The sequence below is a fragment of the Megalobrama amblycephala genome, linkage group LG5, assembly GCF_018812025.1.
Source record: "Megalobrama amblycephala isolate DHTTF-2021 linkage group LG5, ASM1881202v1, whole genome shotgun sequence".
Taxonomy (NCBI): Eukaryota; Metazoa; Chordata; class Actinopteri; order Cypriniformes; family Xenocyprididae; genus Megalobrama; species Megalobrama amblycephala.
Genome location: NC_063048.1, coordinates 18531129 through 18549166, shown reverse-complemented (window position 1 = coordinate 18549166; position 18038 = coordinate 18531129). Strand labels below are relative to the sequence as shown.

Genomic DNA, 18038 nt, shown 5'->3' with positions numbered 1-18038 from the left:
TTTACATTTGATGGATGGATAGATAGATTAGATTAGATTAGATTTCATTGGATGGTTCTGGTTTGCCATTGGTTGATCTCATGTGGGTGACAGGTTGCCCCGCCCTCACACCAGTAAACACATCATCAGAGAAGAAATTGATAAAAAAAAAAGATTAAATTGATTAAAGATTATGAGAGTACATAATTTGTACATAAAATGTGCTCTGATAAATAATTTGTATTAAAAAATACTGCAAACAAGAATTGTAAGATTTGATTTCATGCTTTGATTTCAATGCTTACAGTTCCCTAGTGTAGATGCTGATATATTTTGAGGATATGCTAAAAGGTTGAGTGAGAACCAAGCAGCAGGATCTGATACTCGCACCTTTTTTAAATGGATGCTTGTAGTAGGTCATTTGGAGTGAAGCAGGCCAATAAATATGCCATGTCGAGTACCTCCACAGACCCCCTCCCCCAACGCTAAGCCTCCATATAAAATGAGCAATCTAACGATGCTCTTATTTGAAAGAGGTCTCAGCGAGGGGTAGGATGAGTGATTTGAGCATCTCCCGTGCTCGTGCCTTCAATAAAGAAATCAATACCGCGCATCCATATTTGCACATTTCTACATGGCTTGTCAGCCTCAAAATTGACTCCAGTGAAAAAGATCTCTCACGGCTCCCGTGGCAATTTAGAAGTTCTGATAAGATCTCTTTTAACACCTCTCATCTGTCTTTCTCTCTCAAACACTCATATGAAGACACTTTGTAGGCTCTTTTTTACTGTCCGTATGTCACATTTCCCACACATATACACGTCTACTGTCTCGCTCACGCTGTGCGTCAGTATCAGCCTCTCTAGATTGAAATTTGAGTCAGTTGCATCCGTTTTTAATGATCATAAATTTTGGGTCGTCCACAGTTTGGAGATGACCCTTATGCTTATTTTAAGCACAATAATTGATAGCACTAATGTTTTCTCAATATATTACCCAATATCAATCTAGAACAGAAAGCACTGAATCAGCCTACTTGTGCTGTATAGAGATTGACCAATATTGGCTTTTTTGACCAATACTGATGGGATTATTGTAGTTATTTTTTATAAAAGGTTCAGTTTCTGCCTTCAATTTTTAAGTACAATCAACTTGGCTGTAAAAGTTGATTTTTACAACTTGGTGCCCTAGATTCAAAAATTTAATTTACCTCCGCATAGTTAAATAACAAGAGTTCAGTACATGGAAATGACATACAGTGAGTCTCAAACTCCATTGTCTCCTCCTTCTTATATAAATCTCATTTGTTTAAAAGACCCCCGAAGAACAGGCGAATCTCAACATAACACCGACTGTTACGTAACAGTTGGGGTGTACGCCCCCAATATTTGCATATGCCAGCCCATGTTCCCAACATTATGAAAGGCATTAGACAAGGGCAGAACGTCTGGATCTGTGCAGAGCTGAATCATCAGACTAGGTAAGCAAGCAAGGACAACAGTGAAAAATGGCAGATGGAGCAATAATAACTGACATGATTCATGATAACATGATATTTTTAGTGATATTTGTAAATTGTCTTTCTAAATGTTTCGTTAGCATGTTGCTAATGTACTGTTAAATGTGGTTAAGTTACCATCGTTTCTTACTGTAGTCACGGAGACAAGAGCCGTCGCTATTTTCATTTTTAAACACTTGCAGTCTGTATAATTCATAAACACAACTTCATTCTTTATAAATCTCTCCAACAGTGTAGCATTAGCCGTTAGCCACGGAGCACAGCCTCAAACTCATTCAGAATCAATGTAAACATCAAAATAAACACTGTACTTACGCGATTAGACATGCTGCATGACGAACACTTTGTAAAGATCCATTTTGAGGGTTATATTAGCTGTCTGAACTTTTATGTTGTTTAAGGCAAGCGCGAGCTCTTGGGGCAGAGAGCACCAGATTTAAAGGGCCACACACCCTGAATCGGCTGATTTCTAATTATGCCCCAAAATAGGCAGTTAAAAAAATGAATTTAAAAAAATCTATGGGGTATTTTGAGCTGAAACTTCACAGACACATTCAGGGGACACCTTAGACTTATATTACATCTTTTAAAAAAAAAAGTTCTAGGACACCTTTAAAAATTTTTTAAAAAATTGCTTAATTTTGAGTTAAATTTTGCTTTCACTCTGAGTTAAAGTAATCTAAAAACATGTTGCCATGACTTATTGATCATATCTTTTTTTTTTTTTTTTTTTTTTAGTGTGCGTGTATATATATATATACTTATAGCACATATAAAGCACATATTAATGCCTTATCCTACATGACCATATTCTACATCCCATAATCCTACCCTATACTTATCATTTATTTGGTACCAGCTGAAAATGTGTGCTGTGACTGAATCATATTTTTATATTTCTTGAAATGTTTGAAAACATCTAAATGTAATATGTTGAATTAAAATTGCTATTATGTGTATAAGGCCATGTTCTCCAACATTTTGTTTTGACTTACTGTATTGTGGAGGGGTTTAAGTCTTAATTTACCCTCCATGTAGGAGTCCTGTAGCTCAATGCCTGTGAGATTGAGTCCACATGTCCGGGTTTGGTCGACCCTGTGAGAAATCTTAATTGCAGATGTAGTTCTTCATCATGGAGGCTGTTGGAGTTTGGAGGGGATGGAGGGATGAGATTGGGAGAGATGAACATGTGGCATCTCCCCCATCACCAGCTGCCCCGCTTCTCTCTGCCTTTCTCTCTCCCTCTTCATTTTGTCTGACCTAATAGTTAATGATATGTTAATAGTCAATGAGGCTGGGCTCGCCTGGCGTCCGCTGTGTGTGTTAATGTGGACGTGCAGTGGCTCTGGCCAGGGTGCAGCGACTAGATTGATGTTTACCAGCTTGCATGTCCTTCAGCTCACGTATATTTGTCCTTTGTTAGAGAAAACACAAGGCTGCTGAGATACAGACCATGTTTACTGTTGTAGCACTGAAAAGCAGGTATGTTCTTGTTTGAAGGATTGTGGTCTAGTTGGACCATTACAATTACTTATAGTGAAGCAAAGATTCTTTTGACAAGACACAAGTTTTCTAGATTTATTTAAAGTAAAACCGAACAAAACAGCATTGCAATGCATGCAACTTCTGTAATGTGACATTTCTGTAAGATTATTTTGTCCATCAGAATTTAATAGGATAGCCATTGAATGGTTATGACATAATTGTTTGAAAATATTTGGTTACAGAGCAGAGAAAAATGTGTTTCTGAAGCAGATTTTTTTTTTTTTTTTTTTTTTTTTTTTTTTTTTTTAGGAATGTGTATTATTTAAAGTCAACATGAAAACCATTTTATTTCTGGGATTTAAAAATATTTATGAGTGAAATTTCTTTGGACATTCAACAAGAAAAAAATAATTGGTTAATATTATTTTCCGTGTCCTGGGCTTTGGTTACGTTAACAGAGGAAAAAGTTTCAGAGGTAGAAAAAAATATACGATTTTAATTTTAAAGTTGTTAATTTTTTATTTTTCAGAATAATGTGCACAATAAGACTAGAACATGTATTATTTAAATTCAACATAAAAACAATTTTATTTCTGTGATTTGACATATTTCTGAATAAAATTTCTGAGAATATTGGACAAAAAACATTTTGATGAAATATTAGAGGAACAAACATATTTGAATGTAGAATAATTCACACTGATTTATTGTCTACAATAAACCCAGGAAGTTATTTACTTTTTATTAAAAAAGTAAATAGGGTCAAATTTGATTTTGTATTCACAAAAAAGAGCTAAAAAACCAAACTTGAAAATAGATTTTTAGAGATGCAATGTTTTTTCATTTAAATGAAAATACAATTAATTTCATGAGGATGAATTAATATTGCCTCTTGTTAATGCTATTTGCGAATAACTAAAACCACAAAAAGCTTGACTTGCACGTTTTAATTTCATCTACGTTTAATCTTAATCTAGATTCTATTGCTTTTGCTGCCTTGGGTCAAGTGTGCAGCTCCCAAACCGTTACAGAGTTTCATTTCCCTTCTGTGAGACGCTTTCTTCCTTCTCTCAGCACTTTAGACAACAGAGAGAGAGAGCAAGAGAGAGAGAAGCTGCTTGCAAGGCATGACTGCTTTAAACAAATGACAAAAAAGGCCCATCTTAATGTTACACTTTTCTCCCCCAGAAGTTTGTCTGGCTAGTGATTTATTGTGCACTTTACACAGTGGTTAGCCTGTAAACAGAGGCCGTTTATCATGGAGGGGAGCCAGGCGGAGGCACGCAGTGTTCCTCAGAGACCTGGCCCACAGATGCCGCGCGTTTGAAGGAAGAGCAGAGCCGAAAAGGGAGGAGATGATTGCAGACTGGCTGGAGGTGACTGCTGTGGGTCCTTCCTGACAGCCAGGGCTGCGTCTTCAGGGACGTAGGAGGCTGTGTCAGAGCCTGAGAGGTCTCTCGCAGGTCATGAAGTCGAAGAGAGACCCTCCACTGTACGGTGGTCTCTCTGTGTATAGATGAATTGACAGGAGGAAAACGGAAGGCCAGTATTTGTGCTCTATAAACTTGATGCACAATTTGAGAGAATTGACTGAATATATCATTTCACTGTTTTTTTTTTTTTTTTTTACACAGAAATGTATCAGATAGATAGATAGATAGATAGACAGACAGATAGATAGATAGATAGATAGATAGATAGATAGATAGATAGATAGATAATTTGTGCATTTCACTCAGCAATGTTAACAAACACTTAAGTAAAGCTGACAATACTCATTTTTACAGCTCTACTAATTAAATTTATTAAGTTCATGTAGTTGCATGAGTTTAAGTAATGTGAACAAGGATGATTTGAGTGAAACTAACAACAGTGAAAGTTCTTTTTTTAGTGTACTTTCGAATGGTAGTACATAGTATATACTGAGTATAAAAATGTGTCATGTTTATGACGAGACAACCATTAGCATATTTACAGACCGAACAACGTGAACTCTATCTCAGTATTTTCAAATGCAAAGAGGCTAGCAAGTCATAACAGATGTAACAAAGATGTTTGTCTTGAACATATTTACATAGAACATTAATTAAAAAAAATAGCTCAGATGTAGTATAAGAGCGTGCATTCCGTGTGAATGGCCCCTGAGGGTCAGAGCGAGGGTTAAAACATGGTCAGCTAAGACTAATTTACAACCACTTTGGTGCAAAAAACCTTGACTGATATTATAAGTGGACTTCAGGGGAAAAATTAAATGCTAAATGTGTAGAATATAGTCCCTTGAAGCTTTTTGTTGCTCTAAGTCAGGTAAATAAGCATCCGTGTTAGCATTGCATTTATGTTAACGCATCTATATTGGCGTATTAGCATTTCAAATGTAAAGTGCCATATAATGGGACAGTATTAGCATTAGCGCAGTGTAATGTAAAGCGTAAGTCTAACACATCACCTCCAGCAGATGCGTGCTCAGGGAGGAAGTGATGCGCTAGCGGGCCGCCATGGGACGTGCTGTTGTCAGCTGCATATCAGCACGCTGTAAATAGCCCGAGGCTGCTCTGTTTTATCGGCGAGTAGAGACCGCACGCTCTCTCGCCAGCTGCCGACGCTGCTTTAAACTCCGAAATAAACGAGAAAGGGATGCTTTCCCACCCCGTCTGTGTAAACCTGATTTTCATAAAAAGGTGATCAGATCAGCTGTGACATTGTGAACAATGCCTTGTTTTTTTTCTCTTCATTTCTTTCTGCCATTTTCTCGCCCGGGGTGCATCACCCTACGGATTATCTGAGGCAGCGGGGGACAATATGTAATTAACCCATGTGACCTCAATGCCTTAATTGTTGACTGTTGGAGACCCAACAGCAGCACCTCCAGTGGTGATATCTGCTTCCCTTAGTCCAAAATGCCTAGTAACTCAACACGGCTCATTCTTTTCTTATGTATGTGACTTTTATTGATATGAATCAGGCTTTGTTTTGCAGAATATTTATGTATTGGTCATGGCGTCTGTGATCAGGAGCTGTTCATTAGCGGTGTTGCTAAACGTTGTATTGCATATTAAATGGCTGCATCCTGTATTGTTTGTACTACAGACATGAATGATGGCTCAGATGTGATTGATATCTAAAATTGCTATCAAATCTTCTGGCTTTTTGGGGAGGATACAAGAAAAAAATCCCACAGACTTAAAGGTGCCATCGAATTGAAAATTGAATTTACCTTGGCATAGTTGAATGACAAGAGTTCAGTACATGGAAATAACATACAGTGAGTCTCAAACACCATTGTTTCCTCCTCCTTATATAAATCTCATTTGTTTAAATGACCTCCGAAGAACAGGCGAATGTTACGTAACAGTCGGGATCATTAATATGTACGCCCCCAATATTTGCATATGCCAGCTCATGATCGAGGCATTACACAAAGGCAGGTCATCTGGATGTGCACAGCTGAATCATCAGACTAGGTAAGCAAGCAAGGACAACAGCGAAAAATGGCAGATGGAGCAATAATAACTGACATGATCCATGATAACATGATATTTTTAGTGATATTTGTAAATTGCCTTAATGTTTCGTTAGCATGTTGTTAATGTACTGTTAAATGTGGTTAAAGTTACCATCGTTTCTTACTGTATTCACGGAGACAAGAGCCGTCGCTATTTTTATTATTAAACACTTGCAGTCTGTATAATGTATAAACAACTTCATTCTTTATAAATCTCTCCAACAGTGTAGCATTAGTCGAGAGCTCGGGAGGGGGCGGAGAGCGCGCGATTTAAAGGGGCCGCAGCATGAATCGGCGCATTTCTAATTATGCCTCAAAATAGGCAGTTAAAAAAATTTATTTAAAAAAAATCTATGGGGTATTTTGAGCTGAAACTTCACAAACACATTCTGGGGACACCTTAGACTTATATTACATCTTGTAAAAAAAAAACGTTAGATGGCATCTTTAAATTCTGTCAATTCAAATGCATTGTAAGCAACCATCAACACACTTGTTTATAGAAGTTATACTACTTATTGTTTTGGAAAAAAAAAGTTAGTTATCCCTAGTGGCTTTTAACTTGGTAAACACCGGTACCTAGTTCATTTTCTAACCTATAGGCTAACTGGAAAAATATGCCTATACCTCCATTTATGTAAAACTCGAAAAACGTACCTAAACATATATAATTCACTGCAGTTTCCAGCTAAAATGAACACTGGTGACCATAAAACACAAACAACTTTTGTTCCATTTCACACAAATGATGATTACAGGGACATATTAATAAATTATTAATAAAAGTAATTAATTAATTAATTTCAGAAATTAAAGTAAATTAATAAATTATTAATTAAAGATTAATAAAGAATTATTTTAATGTGGTTCCTTGCACAAAACTATGTTATGACTTCAAAACACTTTTACCATAGTGCATGATTTGTGCATGTAGCAGATTGTTTGGTAGCTCATCTGGTACAGCATTGCACTTCTAGAAGCAAGCAAAGGCCATGTCCACACTAATATGTTTTTGTTTGAAAACTCATCTTTTTCTCTCCATTTTGGCCTTCCATCCACACTGAGACTGCATTTTGTCAAGGAAAACTGAGCTATTTGAAAACGCTGTTTTCGCATTGTAGTGTATATGTCGAAATGGAGGTATTTGAAAACGATGACGCATGTTTAGTCATGTGACATGTTTTATACTGAGCCTGAAGTTTTGTGTCTGCTATTTACTGTAACAGTGTTGCTCAAGATAAATGCTCCTTTATAGAATCTTCACATCACATCCCCTGCAAAGATGACAATTTACTCATATTTGCTGTCCTGTGCGGCAAAAAAAGATGACGGTTGCGTTTTAAACCATGCGAGTTTGAGTGCTACCTGGACACAACAGTGAGTGATGTGTGATGTGATCATACCAGAAAAATAGCATGAGAACTTTGTTATATCTGCCATCTATATAATAATGATTAAAGTAGACAGAGCCTAAAATGGCATGGTTGCTTCAGAAAATGTCTTTTTATCTCACATTTGCTTTTGTTAACACTATTGGTCATTTTAGGTTAGAGTTTAATGTAGGTTATTTTCAAACACAATACAGCATTAACCTTTTAGCGCAACTCACCGGAATTTAAATTTTTAGCAACTTTCACTTTGAAAGTTCCACAAAAGGTGCAAGAAGCAACAAAAATGTCATCACAGGTGTGTTTTTCCAATAAGGTTGGGTTGTTATTTTCAGTGAGAAAGCAGAAGCAGACGGCAAAACGGTGGTGGCACTGAAAACAACCGCTTGCCAAGCTGTGCCAGCAGCTCACACCATGGAAAATAAAAAAAATTAATTTTGCAGCTGCAGTGTGTCATTGACCAATCAGAGGTGATTTTGTTCACAATCAAGCAATTTAGCTGTCATATGGTTTTGTGTGCAGCGAAATTTTTCCATTCTTCATGCTGCTACTTTGTGCATTGAAAAAAAATTCTCTCTATGTGAGAATGTGAGAAATAACATTTTGAGAAATGAATTCCATTTTTAGTTAACATGCCTAAGCGCTAATCCTGCCCACAGCAGATTATAAAGATTTCATTGGTCAATCACAGTGCTGACATATCGCTGAAACAAATAAACCTGATAACCTAAACCCTAATCCTAAAGTTGCAATGAAAGTGAAGTAGTGACAAATCTGTTTTTCCATATTATTACATCCGAGTGAAATAGATTATCGATAAAGAATTAAATATAGGGTGGAGAATGGGGTGTCTCTGGACCGGAGCAGACTGTTCTCGCGCTGCGGAGGTTCACGTGACACTAACACGAAAACGGACTGCATTCATGTCGATAGAAAAGCATATTTAGACTGTCTGAATCGTTCCCTATCCTCCATATAGTGCACCATGTGCCATTCACCACTATATAGAAACTAATAAATGTGTGAACAAATGACCAATTTCAGCTGCAGCTTCAGAGTCTGTTTAGTATAAGAGGGGGCGGGACTTCAGATTCTAGATAGCTTTTGATTGGACAGAAAATTCGATGAGAAGCTGATGTCCGCGGTGATGTCGTGAAAATCCGTGATCCATTTTAGCGGAATTGAGAGACTGTAAGTTTTGAATGCTTACATGTCCTAAATGCAAATTTTGTCATTGTTTTGGAACACACCAGCTTATTCATAAGGCTAACATGTTCATACTAAAAGTTCAAAAAAAAAATAATTTTAATTTCAGGGGACTTGCATACGTCACCAGTGTGAAGTCTGTTGTTGCACCAGAAGATCAAGTTATGATATTTTAATTAATTAATTTACAAATTAAAAAATGACACATGCACAGATTCATTGTTCACAATAAGATTAATAGCATGCATTTAAAAAACAGAAACAGGGCTTAGATTAAGCCAGGAATTAGATTTAGATTAAGCTCAATTAGGAAACATTTTTAGTGTGCATCTTGAGACAAAACAAAGGCACTGACATATTTTAAGACATGTCAGTGCAAGTTGCTTTCAGTAAAAACAGCTCAAACATTTTAGTCAAACAAACAAAATTCATTTTTGCATTTTAGTCTGGGACTAGGCTTAAGCCTAAAACTGGGGCTGGGTGAACTTAATTTTATACTTTAACTTTAGTATAGCATTGGTAGCACATCCTGATATACTGTATAGCATAACTGTTTGTTGCGCTCTAAACAATCGATTATTATTCTGAAGTATCAAGTTACCTTTATTTTTATTGCGTTTATACAGCAGAAATTGCTTCAAAGCATCTTCACAATAATAATTTCAGCTGAAGTCAGTTAGGTGTTGATTCAGTTCAGTTCAATGACTGTGTGAAGTTAATCAATTATGAAACCGATGTGATGTTCTTGACAGGTCGGTGCATGATTGAGTTAACCAACTCAAACGAATCTGGAAATCCAGAAAAACAAATCTGATTTGGTAAAAAAAAACAACAACAAAAAAACACCCTACCTTTATTCATATGAGTGAGGCGCTTTTTGGCTAATATTTATGTATTGCTCACAGCTCACACCGTCCCTTAGAGTTGAGGCGTCTGTGATCCGGAGCTGTTAATTGACGTTGTAATTGTTGCTCTTTAATGATCTGTCAGTCGTTTCCACATGGGATGTGGTTCTGTTTGCAATTCTGGTCTTGATGGCTTCTCTCTCTGTGCTGTGAGGAATAAGCTATTTGTGAGACTCTTGCCTGACTTGTTTCTTCTCTTTTCTCTCTTTCTGTTTCCTCCACAGTCCCTAGATGGATTTGTATTTGCACTAAACAAGGAGGGGAGGTTTTTGTACATCTCAGAGACGGTGTCCATATACCTGGGGCTTTCACAGGTGAGTGCACTTGAGATTTTCACTCTCCCAGCTCTTTTCGTTCATCGGTGCGGAAGAGAATCTGGACAAATTAGTGTTAGATAAACTCCTGCGGTTTTGTTAGCTGCTGTTTAATTCGTGGCGTTCATCACTGCATATTTTAAGTGCCAGAGAGATGTTCTCATTGGAATGCTAGCGTGTTCCTCGCTCCTGTTGGCTGGAGCCTGGGCCTTTCAATAAACAGACAGATCGGCGAGGTCAGACAGTGAGAAAGTGACCTTCAGAACTCGTGTAGTCCTGTCTAGCTGAGCTTCATCTCGAGTGCTAGCAGGCTTCAATCAAACCAGACACGGCTGCACAACAGGCAGCTTCTGTTCACCGGTGGTTCAAAAATCCACACAAATCATCAGAATCATCTCTTGCTGTCCTTGTATGAGGGATCTAATCTGCACATGTGCCTTCAAGATGCTCACTGTACCGGTGACTGTAACAGTTTGCAGCAGTTTAACTCATTTTCATCTGTCAGAAATCGGGAATGATTTGGGCTGTGTTCAGAAGGACAGACTACCGCCGAATTTGCAAGAAAATGCTATGCAGCTTATATACAGTGCACAGTATGTGAGGGTCCAAAATGTGCAATTTACAACCAGAGCACACTGCATGGAGTACTGTATCCCACAATGCAATGCACTCGATTCGACCTACCGTTTCTAGTTTGGATAAGGAACCAAAGAGGATACTAATCTCGATTTTTGATCTCATAGACATGTTTCACTGAAAAAAATGGATTCAGTTGAAAACACTATGTTTGTAGTCATGCCCGTTCGAAATGTTGACTACAAGCATGGGTTTTTTTTTTTTTTTCAGATTTTCCATTACTGCCTACAACATGCTGGATCCTTTACTAGAAAGTGAAAGTAACTCACTCCCACTAAACATTTATTCTTTGAATTCTTGTACCCGGGACCAATACAAGTCGACACCATTATGGCTAAAAGTTTGCTAAGAAGTATTTCCTACTAAAGCAAGGCAGTATTTGACTCTGGTCAACCATATCCATATCCGAGTCACCTTGGATGGCAACATGCCCATTATGGGTGTTGAAGTTTTTCTACCTATTTGACACCTGGGAAGACAGCAGCCTTTTTCTTTGTTTTCTCTAGTCAGGTAGCACCTATTACATTTTTTTTTTTTTTTTTTTGCCATTCTACTGCATAGACATTGAAAGCCCATTTTTCAGTGGTAAAGTACCCCTTTAAAAAGTATACAGTATAAATTGACATACAAACTGCTATTTGAAATATGCAGTATAAAGTCATGAATGCATGAAATACTGTATCCCACAATGCATTGCACTCAATTCGACCTTCTATTTATAGTTTGGCAAATTATAACAGCCTCAATTTTTAATCTCTTACATTAGTTTTATTCAATTTATTCTTTTTTTTTTTTTTTGCGTGGTGGCATGAATATAACATCCAATGTGCTCATACTACTGCTGCAAAGATTTATTATTGCATAATGCAAAACTGTTTTACAAACTTAAATGTTGTTTACAGTATAAATTGGTATAGCTAATGTATTTAAAAAAAATACCCAGATTACCCAAGTAAAAAATACTCTGTAATGAAACTATATGCAATGTACTCGACTTGAACTTTCAACAGATGAACCAGAGATGATATTTGACTTTTATTCAGTGTGAAAATTAAGATATTATACTCAAAATTGGATTCAGTGCAAATTTATCATGCATTTCCGAGATGATGAAATGCTTTGCATAATACTTTGAAAGAAAGTATTATGCAGTATGTATACTGTGCACAGTATGTATGTGTTTTTGTTTTGTTTTGTTTTGTTTTTTTTCTGTTTTGTTTTTTGTTTTGTTTTGTTTTGTTTTGTTTTTTGTTTGATTGTTTTTGTTATGCATATGTCAAGACGGGTCGGGGTACTCTGGGTACATCGATCAACCCCGACCTCGGCAAGATGTCGGCTCATCCTGATTCCAATGAAATGAATGTAAAAACAAACTTTAACATCAGACTTTAAGTTCATGTAATGTTACAGTACCTTCGATTTTACTTTCCATGAGCTGTTTTCAAAGCGATTTTATGTTATTTTGACACAAAAATAAGATATGCTCTCATTTTGTCATGGCGACATCATGTGAGTGGTGTTCCAGACATTATTTCCTAGAAGGAAGTAGGAAAAATCCTATCTGTCTGGAACGCAGCATAAGGGCCTTATACACCGGATAATGAGAACTAAACTAGAAACAGGTGTACAACTTAATCAGTTATCGTAGAATCAAACTAGTGATAAGAACAAAGGAGACCAGCAAAAAACACAGGAAATAATGAAATACAGGCTGAAACCAAAACTGAACATGACAGGATGGAATATGCAGATTTAAAATAGCAGACATACAGTGCATACTATGTAGTGTATTCCATTTCGAACATATGCTTTCAATCAGGTTCAAGTGCAGATGTATGACACGTCGGATTTAGACATCGTAAATATTGAGTCTTCTAAATTATAAAAGCAACAGTGGCTGTAAAAGACTATTAAAATATTCTGCTAGATAGAAGGATTGAGATATGAATTAAGAAGAGAAGGCTAAAGCAAACTCGAAATTAATTCAGCATTAATTGATTGATGATTTTTATCAAATAATTGATTAATTCTCAAAATCCTGGCTTTTGGAATTTGGCTTGCTCTTTTTCTGTGGTATTATCTTTAGGTTGGCCTGCTGATAAAGTGCTTGTAAAGTCTTTAGTCTAAGTAGGTTTTATTATCTTACATGGTTAAGCTTATCCCATAACTCTCCTGATCTTAATTGCTAAACCTTTTTCTTCGTTAATCTGTCCTAGAGGCCACAAATTTATAAGGTGTAGTTCATTATTTTCATCGTTAATTGGATGAGCAATTTGCGAGCTTTTCTGCATTGACAGTTCTATGCATTTTTGTGGTTTATCTAAAATAGACTAGAATATATGATTTTCATATATATGCTAGGTTTATAGTTTAACTTTGGCACTCTGAGCAGTTAATTAACATTTGTTCAAATTAGATTTTGGTGCTCAGTTAATGCACATCTCCAGCCATGCAAGTAATCACCAGGATAGCTTATCTTTTTATAAATGTCCGTTTGATAACTAAACTTTGAATTTATACTTCAAGTCTGTTTTTGCTGTGCTTTTGTTTTAACATGCTTCTTCATGCTTCTGCATCTTTATTTATATATATATATATATATATATATATATATATATATATATATATATATATATATATATATATATATATATATATGGTCAGAACAGCCGTAATGGAGTTGTACTATTAGTCATGTTTAACACTTCTCCTTGAACTTTTTTTAATCTAGCATAATGGTTTATAACAGCCGTTTAACCCTCTAAGTTACAGCTCTGCATTGCGTTGGTAAGAGCCAATAGATCTCTTCAGACCGCTCTGTGCGAGCTCTGATTTCCTAAGAGCTAATGATGGAGGTTATTAAAGATTCAGGGCTTGAACCATACTGCGGCCATTACACTAGGCACAGTCGATAGCATGACCTTTTAGCACCGCGGCTCAATCATACGAGTGCTCAGCTGCTCAAATCCAAGCTCTGCTCTCAGACAGATACTGCGGCCTCGCAGGGCACTAGAGGAGCACTAATCTCTAAATCGAGCTCTTCCTCAATCCGTTTGAAAGTAGATAGGAAGCATCCAGTCATGGAGTTCACTGTCCCCATAATGACATCAGCTGGACCTTGCTGTGATTTCAAGCCAACTGCACAATAGTCATTGATGGTGTGATTTATGGCATGTTTTGTAAAGTGGTTAAATCTCCAGGTTGGGTTTGATCATAGGTTACACATGTTGGGTGCAGGTAGTTTACTTGAGCTCTGGTTAGGTAACATCAATGCAGGTTGCATCTCATACATACATTTCTCCATATATAACTAGTTAGTATTAAAAAGGTATTATGAGAAATTAAATGGTTTATCTGTTATTAAATAATAAATATTATTAATGTTATTAATATTATTGGTACTACATGTCAACTAATTCGCATTTGAGTATTAGTACACTGTTAGGTAAGGTTTAGGTGTTCAGGTTAGTAGAATGAAGAGGGGTGTTACTTGTAGTTGACATGTAGTTGCAAATTTAGTTGTAAAGTAACTTATAGTTAGAGTTTATTTTAAGATGCCCTTATTACAGTGTAATTATACATTTAGGTACTGAGTAATAATAATTAAGATGTTCTTACTATAGGGTAGGGTTAGGAATATGGTTTGGTTTGGTTTGGTTTAGGGTTAGTTAAATGTAATTATGTATAATTTAATGTTATTACTATAGTAAGTACATGCAACATATGTAACAAGGACACTAAAATAAGCATTACCGAATGTCTAAAGTCATTGAAATAAAGTGTTGCATTATCGTTATATAGTTATTTTATATATATATATATATAAAATGTAAAATTGTGCTTTTGCTTGACTCTTTAAGTCCATTTTTTTCCACGTTCTCTCGTCAGTCCATCCGTCCCCTCCTCTCTGCTCTACTCAGGTCAGCGAGCGAAGGATGCGAAATTGCTTTTCCCTCCATGGCCATTGACCACCTTGTGTTAGATTAATGTGTGCAGACCGGAGAAGCCAGCAGATTTTTACAGCGAGTGCGAGCTTCTCTTCTTGTATGGCCTACATTACCATGATGCTAAACAATGGCTCCACCTGCCCTCTGCTGTTTGATAATACAGTTAATGTGCCCATGCTGAAGCGTACGGACCTGTTTTCACTCTCTTATCTCGATGGTCTTTGACTCTGCTCTCAGATTCGGCTGATAACAAGGTTTTGCGTTTGACAGTAAATATAACAGCCCTTTTCATCTGCATCCATATTATTCAGTTCAACAGATGGCCGTTTATCCATTTTTGCTGCACTAATAACTGTTATCATTTAGCTTCTGTATGTAAATAGGCATATGTCGGCAAATTTTTCACTTGCCTGAGTTTTTAATCCCTCTCTGCTTGGCTTCTGCATCGGGTGATTAGTTCACTTCCAATAATTAATATGTGATGGATGCACGACCATCTTTCCCAGGTTAATGGCCAGGTTTGTCTTTACGGTCGACACAAATTGAGAGGCGGCAATAAAATCACACCACTTGGGATTTTCCTGTTGAGTTTTCGAGGTGGTGGCGAAGGAAAGCTGCTTTTGAAACGGGCCTCGTCGCCGGGTCAGCGCATTCCCCGACATTCGTGCGCCGCTGACATCGCACGCGGGCAGCTGTCTGTTTTGTAATTGAGATGTGTATGTTTGCTTTTGTGTAACAGATGGCACCGTGCGCTTACGCTGATGGCTAGGAAAATAATAATTGCATTATTCCGGCCAAAAGAATATTAGCTTCTGGAATATGGCCATTTGCAGCCGGCACCCCTGCCAGTACAGCATATGCACTTGCATGGACTAGATATCCAAGGAAATTGATACATCTGGAATAAAGCGACCATCTGAGGTCTCATCTGCCTCATAGGATTTAGATTTAAATGCGTTCCTATTCCATAATCGCCAGCTTAGCTGTTGTACAGTACGCACAGTGACATCCGAAGGCCGTGTGTAATGTACCATATGGTGGAGGAATTTGCCGCTCTACGTTTGGCAATAGTGACGGATCTGGAACGCCTCCAGGAATGTGTACTGCCTTTTCCCGTCGTGGGCGTCTTTTTCATAAAAGACCCTGCCGCCCTGTCTCCGTTCAGGTTGCGCGGGGAAAGGCGGTGCTGGGATTGAATGTAGACATCTGCTGCGGGGTAGGTGACAGGGGAGCGTGTGTGTCCACCAGAGGCTCGACCGTCACATTCCCTCACGTTCGGCCCTCCTTCCCATCGCTCAGCCACCCGAGTGCTCCGCTCCGGCCAGGGAGACTTGAGGAATATCGAATCTATTAGCATAAACGTCTGGCCGAATGTCTGATCACATCTTTGTGAGTCGGTTGCCCTCAGACCATCCTTTATCTCGATTTTTACTCTTGCTTGTTCACCCTCCCACCCCCCAGTGTCTCTAACATTTATCCTCTGAAGCGATGCTTCTGAACATTTATGGCATGGCTAGTGAAGGTGACTGGGTGGATCTCCGTCAAGAACATGTCTGGCTCGTATTTCACCCCACAGTTTCAGGAAAGACATAAGAAATTTTAATAAACTATGATCTGATTTGGGGAAAAAACATACTTGCAAGTAATTTCATAGCAAATATATATCGAGATATATCGAGTAGTGTTGCATTTATTTAATAACAATTTTATTTGGTTACCTAAATATATTTATTTAGGGGTGAAATATTGGAATGATTATTTTTATTTGTGCAGTATATCATATAATATTTTCATTTTTTATTATATAATATTTCATACATATACATTTCCATTTATAATAATAATAATAAGAAGAAGAAATGTTACATGAGCATCAAATCAGCATATTAGAATGATTTCTGAAGGATCATGTGACACTGAAGACTGGAGTGACTGATGATGTTGAAAATTCAGCTTTGCCATCACAGGAATAAACAGTTATTTTAATCTATTCACTGCTTAGAATAATACTATATCACCAACCGAATTTCAAAATAACCAGCTAAGCCCTGAACAATAAAACAATGGAGAATAATTTTACTGACTGTTAGAACAGCCCATCAAGGTAGACTTACTTGGAAATATTACTAAATGGATAATAAGTATTCTTTTATTTATGATGCTGTGACTGCCGAGGGTCAGCATTTGCATGTGAGCCTGTGGCGGTGCGGCGAGAGACAGGGGCAGAGGAAGGTCATGTTTAATTGAGCCACCCGCGATCCACAGCGCTCCCAGAACTGCCCCTCCTGTTCCCGCTCTCACCCTGAGCTCAGAGACAGTCATGGAGGAGCTGTCATATCCCATCATGCCCCTCTGGAACAATTAAGCTTTGTGTGCTGGCTGTGCTACTCTCGTTTGAAGCCTGTTTTGTTGTTTTTAAATGGTAAAGACTGAGATTTGAAAAGGAAAAGATATTTAATTAGCTAGTCTTGTAGGGCTTTAACTTCTTAAATGAACTAGAAGCATCCTCTATAACACTAAGCCATATCAGTCACTATTCACATCGAAGTGTTCATAATTCACTTTAATTTCATAAATGAGTACTAATTAATATAAATGAACATACACTTATTATTCTTTTATTTTGTCCTTTTTTTATTTTTTTGGTAACACTTTAGGGTCCAATTCTCACTGCTAACTCACTATTAACTATGCCTTTTGCCTCAATAGACTCCTATTTACTGCTTATTAATAGTTAGTAAGTAAGTCGTTGTTAAGTTTAGGTATTGGGTAGGATTAAGGGATGTAGAATATGGTCATGCAGAATAAGGCATTAATATGTGCTTCATAAGTACTAATAAACAGCCAATATCCTAGTAATATGCAAGCTAATAAGCATCTAGTTAATCGTGAGAATTGGACCCAAAACTAAAGTGTTACCGTTTTTTTTGTTTGTTTGTTTGTTTGTTTTTAACCATATCTTGCATCTTGCTTTAAACATTTTCAGACTACTTGATTAAGATTACTCAGATTTATAAAAAAAAAAAAAAAAAAAATCAAGATGTGTATATAGATGTGTACGGAAAAGGATTAGGGCAAGTAATAATAATTTTTTTAAAAAACATCTTGAGATTAAAGTCATTATAATGCGAGATTAAACTCGTTAAATTTCAAGAAA

General features: G+C 37.0%; 1 protein-coding gene across 3 annotated transcripts in view; it reads left to right on the top strand.

The window, feature by feature from the left end:
• The window catches only part of LOC125268636 (neuronal PAS domain-containing protein 3), a 359515-nt gene that overhangs the window by 223381 nt on the left and 118096 nt on the right, over positions 1–18038 (top strand). For all 3 annotated transcript variants that reach the window (XM_048190978.1, XM_048190979.1, XM_048190980.1), the window contains exon 5: positions 10209–10298. In XM_048190978.1, the coding sequence (XP_048046935.1) occupies positions 10209–10298 (90 nt within the window). The remainder of the gene's footprint in view (positions 1–10208; positions 10299–18038) is intronic.